Source organism: Denticeps clupeoides, chromosome 10, assembly GCF_900700375.1.
Source record: "Denticeps clupeoides chromosome 10, fDenClu1.1, whole genome shotgun sequence".
NCBI lineage: Eukaryota > Metazoa > Chordata > Actinopteri > Clupeiformes > Denticipitidae > Denticeps > Denticeps clupeoides.
In genome coordinates this window covers 2,064,736-2,074,247 of record NC_041716.1, presented here as the reverse complement: position 1 = coordinate 2,074,247, position 9,512 = coordinate 2,064,736, and the positions used below count along the sequence as shown (strand labels likewise).

Here is a 9,512-nt window from a genome sequence, read left to right as displayed (position 1 = left end):
TCCCTCCTTCCTCCTTCTCTTTACTTCACTTCTCTTCACTTCAAATTCAAAGAGTAAAAAGAGCAGAGATTGTGCAAAGCGTTCCTCTCCTTCCTCCTTCTCTTCTCTTCTGCAGATTATAAGTGTTTACTGGTCCACACTTGTTGGTATAATACAGGGAACGGCTATGTTCTGGGGATGCAGAAGGCCACTCATCGGGGTCAGAGGTCACCTGATGAGTTGTCCCTGAGACCCGGCAGATTCGTAAAACCACCCGGGGGACCCGTTATGAATTTATTGCGATGAGCAAGAGGAGAAGAGAAGACCCAGTCCTGCCTCATTATCTGTCCTTTCTTGGCCCACGTCTTCTCATGCAGCTGGAACCCTTCATATATAATCTGTCGTCCCGAGTCTGTTCCCTTTTTTATGGAGGTCTCTCGGCATTTCTCACCATCCGCTCCCCCTTTGAAACATTTTGAAGAATTTTTTGAAGAACGTGCACTGAAAACCAGCACATGAAATGCTAGTTTCAGCTACAGTACAGGCCCAAAAGTTTGAACACCTTCACATTCAACGTGTTTTCTTTATCTTCATGACCATTTACGTTGGTAGATTCTCACTGAAGGCATCAAAACTATGAATGAACACATGTGAAGTTATGTACTTAACAAAAAAAGGTGAAATAAGTGAAAACATGTTTTATATTCTAGTTTCTTTGCTCTGGTTACTGCTTTACACACTCTTGGCATTCTCTCGATGAGCTTCAAGAGGTCGTCACCTGAAATGCTTCTCCAACAGTCTTGAAGGAGTTCCCAGAGGTGTTTAGCACTTGTTGGTCCAGCTCACCCCAAACCATCTGGATTGGGTTCAGGTCCGGTGACTGTGGAGGTCAGGTCTCCACTTTTTGTTAAGTACAGAACTCCACATGTGTTCATTTGTAGTTTTGATGCCTTCAGTGAGAATCTACCAACGTAAATGGTCGTGAAAATGAAGAAAACACGTTGAATTTGGTCTGTACATCATATACATGTGACGCTGGTTCGAAAGCCACAAATCGCTCACTAATCGCTCTCATCCTATCGCGGTTACCTGGCCATCCGAGGCCTGCTGTTAAAAACGAGTTCCCCAGCATCTACACGTGTGATAGATGGGACATAATGTCACCTCGCGGCGGCTTTTATAAAACCAGGTTGAACCGGACATGGCCGCATGTTCTTCGCCGCAGTGAATGCTGCGTGTACGTGGAATGAACACGCGGAGCCGGAGTCTGGAAACCGCAGGCAAGTCGCTGGGGTTTTATTGAAAACATAAAACGTTCCCGAAAATGCCGGTTCGCGCAAGCCGTGCCGCCTCTGGCACCTTCAGGAGTGTCTTGCAGAGGCACAAACGCCCACAGCAACGACACACATGAGCAAAATTCCCGACATTACAGCACTTATTTAGGAAAATATGGACTACAGATAAACACTTCAGATTCGAGCAAGTCCCAGTAGAAGTCGCCTTATCTGGAGCCAGGACGCGTCCACGTTCCGGGCCACGAAGCGAAAGTCCGTGGCGATTAATGAGGGGGAGGTGGAGAGAGGGGACCGTATCGGCGCTCCGGCTGAGGATTTAGAAGGTGGAGCGTGAAGCAGAACAAAAAAATAAATACTTGTGTGTGTGTGTGTGTGGGTCTCATGTAAACCTCACAGCATCTTAATATACAGATTTCGTGAACAGTACGGACTCGTGATGTCCTCCGGGGTCCACCTGCATGGAGCAGAACCCCGGAAAAGTCCGGAAGGACGGTTTTGGGTCAGACGCAGGCCGGCTGGGTGTCACTTTTTGTTCTTCTTTCCTGCCTTGTCTTTGTCTGACTTCTCCTTCTCCAGCCTCTTCTTCTCCTTCTTCTTCTCCTCCTTGGCCTCCTTGTACTTCCAGACGGGCGGCTCCAGGTAGCCCTTGGACTTCTTCCTCTTCTTCTCCTTCTTGGGCGTGGGCTCGTCGGACTTGGTCACCTTGATCTGCGGGATGCAGCCGGACGGGAAGACGCTGTTGCGGCGGGCCACGCTGCGCGGCAGGAACTTGGCGACGCCGTTGGAGGCGAGCGAGAGCACGCTGCCCCGCCGCGCCGCGTCCGAGCAGCAGGAGCCCAGGGAGACGGAGGAGGTGGAGGCCACGGAGGCCGAGGCGGAGGAGACGGAGCCGTTGCTGTGCCGCACCCGCTGCTCCTGCAGCGCCGTCCCAGAGTGCACCTCCAGCAGCTCGGGCACCGCCAGGCGCCTCTTGCCGATCTCCGGGGGGCTCGTGGGGCACAGCGGGCGGCAGCCGGTGGCCACCAGGGGGCTGTGGACGCCGGTGGTCATGCGCACCATGTGGTCCATCACGCCATTGTCCTGGGGATCGTGGGGGAAGTTGAAGGCGAAGGTGGACTTGATGCGATGGGCCACCTTCTGTCCTGCGGTTTTGGTGGCCGTAGCTTTTGCCACCAGCTCCTTCAGATCCGGCCACTCGGGGACGTAGGTCTCGCAGAACTGCTCGGCGCAGGGCCTCAAGTTCAGCCTCCTGAGCCGCTGCAGGGTCTCGAAGCGACCTGTCTTCAGGGCCCAGTCTTTGGCGTCCTTGCCTTTCCGGGCATCGACTGCGTTGATGTCTGCGCCTGAAAAGCGCCACAAATCCACAAATCCAAATACATTCCAATCAGAGGAAACCAACAGGAAATTCATCAGTTAGTCCGAGGCTTCTAGCAGTTCTAGACCAGCCCTGGGATTTTATAAGAACCGCAGGAAATAACACATTTGTGCTGTCAGGCTCCTCGATATGTTGCCCCCAGGATCATCCACATTAAATCATCTGCAAACTGCACATTACTCTTAATGAAGTATTGCACCCAGCACATCTCACTACCTCACACTGTGCTGCTGTATAATTATTATTATTATCATCATCACTACCACTATATATCATTATATCGTAGTTTATCATATACCATATATACTAAATACACCCATACACTGATATATTGTCATATCGCTGCGTATTGGACTAGTTTGTCTGGACCTGCACTATTTTATGGGTTGGAGCACGATGTCCTTTGTCATGTCTTTGAAAGTGAAAGTTAAGTGAAAGTGAAACACTGCAGCGCAGCACACGGTGACACAACGAAATGTGTCCTCTGTATTTAACCAGAAAACCCTTGGTGAGCAGTGTGTGGGGACGGTGCTTTGCTCAGTGGCACAGTTGTGTGTTATTTTTTTGTGCACTGTGAATCCCTGAAGCATTGCAATCTCGTCTCTTTGTGTACTTGTATATGGTTAGATGACAATAAAGAAATTATAAAAAAAAATGACTTTGATACTTTTCTGAATATAATCTAAAATCAGCTCCACTATGGCACACACTCAAAACAGTCCGGCTGATTTTTTTTTATCCATAATTTACTGGCAGTGACACGGGTGGGATTTATGAATTCAATGTATTTATTTATTTATTTTTCATCAGTTTCTTTTTTTTTTTGTATTTACCTCCCTGTTGTGAATTCAACATTTCCTTCAACATTTTCCAAGTAAAAATCCCAATAAAAATATTTTGATTATAATTTTTTTTTGTTTTCGACATATCTGGTCAGAGTAGGATGTGTTTTTAAAATCCCTCTGCTGCTTGAAAAGGTGCTGGGAGAGTTTGGAAGGACGCAGTGGGTCTGTGAAGCTGTTTTAGTGACGCAAATGAACGTAAATTAGCAGTATTACGCCACCCTGTGGCCACCAGTGGAACAGCATGTCAGTGCAGTAATGGTGTCTCTATTGCGTTTACAGGATTAGCTGCCAACTCTGGCTATTGTTTTCTTCTCCAGCCCTAATTGCTTAATCGAAGCAATTAAAGGATAATGCCACATGAATTGGTATTAGTTAGTGGTATAAATTATCTTGGCACATGTGTCACCTTCAAATTTTGTATTTGTATCTGCCCGTGCCTGTGGTACCACAATCGGCTGAAGAGGCGGGTAAAAGTCAGGCCGTGGTCCTGTCAGAGCAACGTTTAAAATTGATGTTTGTCACTTCATTTGTGACTTGTGACCGGAGCGGTAATAGACGTGGCAGGAATAGATCCAAGCCTAAATAAAGGCCCGGTAAATCCACACATGGATAATCCGGCGCTGGCCCAGAGGGGCACAGATTAGCCGAAGGATCGAAAAAACAAGTCGATGTCCTCAGTCTTGTCCCTTAAAACCCAGATGGATTTGCGTCAGCGGCTCACCGGCCGGCCTTTTTCGCATTCGGGCCACTCGGGAGGTTGCATAAGTTCTGATCAGTGCAGAAAGCGGCGGCGCAGTTTACCGGCCATGAGCAGGGAGGCGACGCAGTCGTTGTTCCCCTGCATCGCCGCCTTGATGAGGGCGGTGAATCCTCGCGTGTCCCGGGCCTCAACGTCCACTCCCGGGTAAAAGTTCAGGATGTAGTTCAGAATGGTGACGAAACCTGCGACACGAAAAGTAAAATGAACACCGGACGGCGGCAGCGCGGGGTAAAACGACAACCGAGCTGGACGCCGACCTGCCTGGGCGGCGATCATGAGCGCCGTGTTGCCATCGTTGTCCTGGTGGTTGATGTCCACAAACGGACATGTGTGAAGACCAGATACAATGTCCACAAAGCCTTTGGAGACGGCCAGCATCAGGCCATTCTGGGACGGAAAAGAGGAAGTTACTTTACATTTATGGTATTTACCAGACGCCCTTATCCTGAGCGACTTACAATCAGTAGTTACAGGGACAGTCCCCCCCTGGAGACACTCAGGGTTAAGTGTCTTGCTCAGGGACACAATGGTAGTAAGTGGGATTTGAACCTGGGTCTTCTGGTTCGTAGGAGAGTGTGTTACCCGCCAGGCCGCTACCACCCACACCGGAACAGGTCAACAAAACCAAGACGAAACAGAGTCTTGGTACTAACCGTCGTCACTAATAAGCCATTTGCTGCCACCACTTACCCTACCGTTGATGTCCAGCTCCATGACCTCCTCGCGGGTGACGCCCCTCTCCAGAACCCTGCGTAGAGACACCGCCGCATTCTTGGAACAGGCCTGGTACAGGGTGGAGATGGTGCCCGCCTCGCGCTCCTCCCGCTCGTAGTCCGGCAGGACGGAGTCGTCCGACAGCAGGCTCCCCGAGTCCGAGTCGTTCCCGGCGAGAGAGACCTCGGACGAGTCCTCCTCCGGGCCGGAGCCCAGGTCTGGGTCCTCTTCGGCCCCTGCCATTGTGCCCCGAGGTGGCAGCGATCACACCCAAGGGAGACCCTGCGATGGAACATCGCAAAAAAGTTCTGGAACTTTCCAGATGACAAACGCCTATTACTGAACATGGCTATTTGAGTTGTGCAACTAAGGTCACGACCTCAGCCAGCATCTTGATTGTGAGAGAATTTGGCCCAGTTTAAAGTCCGCAGAGATGAATCTGACAGTGATTGACAGGGGAGTAATCTGAATTTTGTGTCCACAAAAGTCTCTTTTGATTACCTGCCAAAACACCCGCAGCATAAAGGTGAATCAGAAACCACCCTGCACATGTTTTTCTCTGCTGAAATGTGCTTATTCCATGTAATTACAGCATTAATAACGGAGTACTTCACAAAATAAATAGAGGAATACTCTGGAATACTCTGTAGTGCTTTTAGTCACAAATCCTCATTTTCAGATTTATCAAAATGAAATCCGATGCTCCTTTTTTCTGAATGATAATCCTAATTATGACCATAATGATCTGATTAAAAGGTACAAAGCCTCTCAAGTCTGGCAGCACATGCAGCCATAATTCCACGCTTGTTCGTTAGGATGGTCCACACTCACGCTCACCGCACATTTGTGGACCTCCTGGACAGTTCTCATACATGCTGTTCCATGATCATCACTACCGTCACATTTACCCCAAAACCCATGACTAACATAAAATGACTAAACAAGTAATGCGAATCTATCGAACTCTCAGAGTCCACACGACTCACCATGGGCAGAGGTTCACTCAGTTAAAGCATCTCTCCCAGCAGAGGCGTCTCCTTCTCCTGTGGAGCGATGGAGCGGACTGGATGGGTCCACACATCACGACCTTGTTCCAGCCATAGATAGCCGCCACCCACCCCACCCTGCCCCGCCCCGCCGGTCCGAGCTCAGCGCCGGGCCGGCGAAGAATCCCCCGCAAACCTTCACATGGAGGCTCTTTTAAGTCTCATCCACGATTACAGGAGCTTTGGGGATTACCTGGCAGCAAGCTTTCTCCTCTCGCCCAGGCCCTGAGAGACTTCATCTCCGTTGATTCGGTTCCTTGTCTCGATTTGTCCGATTCCTGACCAGCTCATTTGTCATCCACGACTTCATTAATGTCTTCCGTCCCAGAAAGGTACGATCGAGGCGGCCTGGTCAACAGAGTAATCCTCAGACTTCTGGGGGGGCGGTGGCTCTGTACTCCGCACTCCACGCCTTATAAAACAGAGAAGAACAGTCACTACTCCACCACCAGGCCATTCGTATTCACAAATACACTAATCACTGTAATTACCGATCTTCACGCTGGTTTTACACGGCAAGGCAGTAGATCTGGAACGATGGCTGGACATTGTGAGGAAGAAGGACGCATACAGGGGTTTAATACCTGGTGAACAGGACAGGGGAGACATCAAGTAACAACGACCCAACGGCGAACAGACACAAACTGGGCAGCTTTATACAGACACAGAACGAACATGAAACTCCGGTCCAAATCACGGACCCGTAGTAACCCCCTTCCGGACCGGATCATGACACTGATGTTACAGATTTGTTCCACTAAACATTATATACAGATGACATATCCGTAAATAGCTTTTGTATTGTGGGGGGCCATGACAGGCGCCCGGGGAGCAGTGTGGCAAATTGCACATACTGCAGCATGTTACGAAGAGTGAGCAGATTAATCGCAAAGTCCTTCTTTACCATGAAAATGAACTTTCCCAAACAAACATTGAATCCCCCCAAAATACATTTCCACTGCATTTCATTCCTGCCACAATTGGACCTGCTGAGATCATTTCAGTGATCCTCTCATTAATACAGGTGAGAGTGTTGAGGAGCACAAGGCTGGAGATCATTCTGTCATGCTGGTTGAGTTGGAATAGCAGACTGGACTGGACACCCCACAGAAACAACTGACAAAAAGATCTGTACTTTATCTAATGTTATTATTATTATTATGAGATTATTATTGTGAATTCCACATGTTCCAATATGATATATTTAGTGACCGGCTCATGACCAGTTTATCGAGATTCACCTATACAAGCGCTTCTCAAACAATGAGAACGTGATGAAAAACTGCCATCATTGTAGGTAATATTAATAATACACATACAACAAAAATACTTCTCTTTTCGTGTAATGAACATACAAAGTGAAAAAAAATTGACTACAAGACCTTTAACACTTTTCCCAAAAGGTGCTTCAGCAAACGATCAGTTTAGGGGTGTGCACACTTATGCAACCAGCTTATTGTAAGCTTTTTATAGGACACTTCAACAGTCAGACACTCATGGTCTCGTTTTTCTATCACAAAAACGTGACCAAATACATATTTTCCACCATAATTTGCAAATAAATTCTTTGAAAATCAGAGGATGTGATTTTCTGGATTTTTTTTCTCATTTTGTCTCTCATAGTTGAGGTGAAATAGATGATGAAAATTACAGCCACCATTTAATGAAAATTAAATGGTGGCTGACTAAATACTTTTTTGCCCCATTGTATATATATATATATATACACACACACACACACACAGACACATATTTATATAATTTTCATTATTGTTTATTATTGACTGAGCAATAGCCAGTTAACTTCCACTGAATAAGTCAACATGACGAAGACCTGATGGGAAGGGTGTTATATCCATGTCACCCCATGCGCCCCGTGCGACTCCCAATCACAGTTTGCTAAGTGCAGAATCACATCACGTTGCTCTAGATGACACCACCGTCCCGCTTGGAGCAGCGCAGCCTGGCCGGACGCGGCTCTCGCGTTCCTGCTGCCGCGCTGAGCATTCATGACTTAGGAGGCCTGAAATAGCCTGACCGCTGCAGCTCAGCCACTTAAATCAGGACTAAGCTGGACCCGGGCAACCAGGGCCACCAATCATCTACTGGTCACGTCACATGGACTACCAGTGATGCGATGAGTTCGGTTCAGTAGATCTGCGTCACCCTGTCGCCAGTCATTAAAATGCATGGTGCACACATACTAACCAGTAGCCGCTGCAGATTTATTTGATTAATTTGAGAGATTTTCTTTAATATCGCAAAAAACGGAATACGAACAGACCCGCGTCTCTCCGGCTTGCCGTGTTTACTGACACGGGCAGCAGGAAGCTCATTATCCAGCCCCTGCTGTCACACAGTCAACGGCCCTGGCAAACCCAACCGCCGATCCAAATCAATCCTATCAAAGCCAGCCAGCGTGCTCTCACCGGGCTAATTTACACAACTTTATCAACTATTATCTTCTATTACAGTTAACGTTGCCACTGAAGAGCTAGTTAACGGGTCGTCTTCTTGTAATACTTGTGGTGATTTCGAGGCCCTGAATGATGGAGACACCCGAGACTGACGGAGGAAGGGGAAGCCGGCCTGGCATCCAGCCGCAAAGACACAGGACGTGGGACCAACAAATGACGCTAAATATAGCGGCAGCGCTAGACGGCCGCTGATAAGAAATCTGGGCGGCACCAGTACGCGCAATACTCGCAGTTGCCCAGCGGGGGCGCCACAACACAGTGCAAAAAAAGGACTCGGCCGTTGCGCAAACCCTCTGGTGGTGGGTTACAGTTTGCATCCGCTGCTGATCACAGACCATTTCGTGATTTTGAAATACAACCCCTAAATGAATACCGAGTTTGTTTCCTGAGTTATCCCCCCGCCCCCTGTTAACTGTTTTTTGGAATCTAACGTCTGCAACCCCCCCCCCCCCGCCCGAGTTGAAAGTTTCCGGGCACACATGTTCGCCCTCAAAGCAGCTGTGCATTAACGCCTAGACGTCTGGGGACCGTAACAGCGCCTCTGAAGCGCCTCCGTGTGTGGAGCTAATATTAGACCCCAGGTGGTGCTTCCACAGCCATGTCAGCGCCGCCTGGCCAGACACCGGAGGGCCTCAGAACAAACGGGGTTTTTTTTAGCATTACGGCTGGAGAGCTCGGTGGGAGGCGTTGAGCTCGGCCTTATTTTTCCGAACGCCACCAGCGGCAGAGCCGCCGTCAGGCCAGGTGAGCGGAGACACGCCCAGACGCCACGGGCGTGGGCGCCCCTCGGCCCTCCTCTCCTCGCTCGGCGCCACGCGCCTTATTTGGCGCTGGCCGGCTCGCCCCCTGCTCACCCAAAACCACGTGTCAGAGCCCGAGACGGGAGGGAGCGATGAAGGAGCGGCGCAAACAGCTGGCGGAGAGGGAGGAGGGGGCGGCGGAGCGAATCCAGGGGCCGCGGTTGCACCGGAGAGATGTGGATGGATGGAGAGGGGGGAAGTGCTTTCGGCGAAGGGGAGGC

The 9,512-nt window shown here is 49.4% G+C and overlaps 1 protein-coding gene across 2 annotated transcripts; it reads right to left on the bottom strand.

The window, feature by feature from the left end:
• Positions 1-1,245: 1,245 nt before the first annotated feature.
• ankrd33aa (ankyrin repeat domain 33Aa) lies at positions 1,246-6,401 on the bottom strand. Of its 2 annotated transcripts, none has more exons than XM_028994190.1 (5): positions 6,208-6,401; positions 4,945-5,250; positions 4,512-4,641; positions 4,296-4,436; positions 1,246-2,617 (listed from the first exon to the last, which is right to left on the bottom strand). In XM_028994190.1, the coding sequence occupies exons 2-5, from the start codon at positions 5,209-5,211 to the stop codon at positions 1,797-1,799; spliced, it is 1,359 nt and encodes a 452-aa protein (XP_028850023.1). In that variant the 5' UTR covers positions 5,212-5,250; positions 6,208-6,401; the 3' UTR covers positions 1,246-1,796. The 2 variants fall into 2 exon arrangements, with proteins under 2 accessions (XP_028850023.1, XP_028850022.1); XM_028994189.1 differs by lacking the exon at positions 6,208-6,401 and adding an exon at positions 5,955-6,078.
• Positions 6,402-9,512: the final 3,111 nt, after the last annotated feature.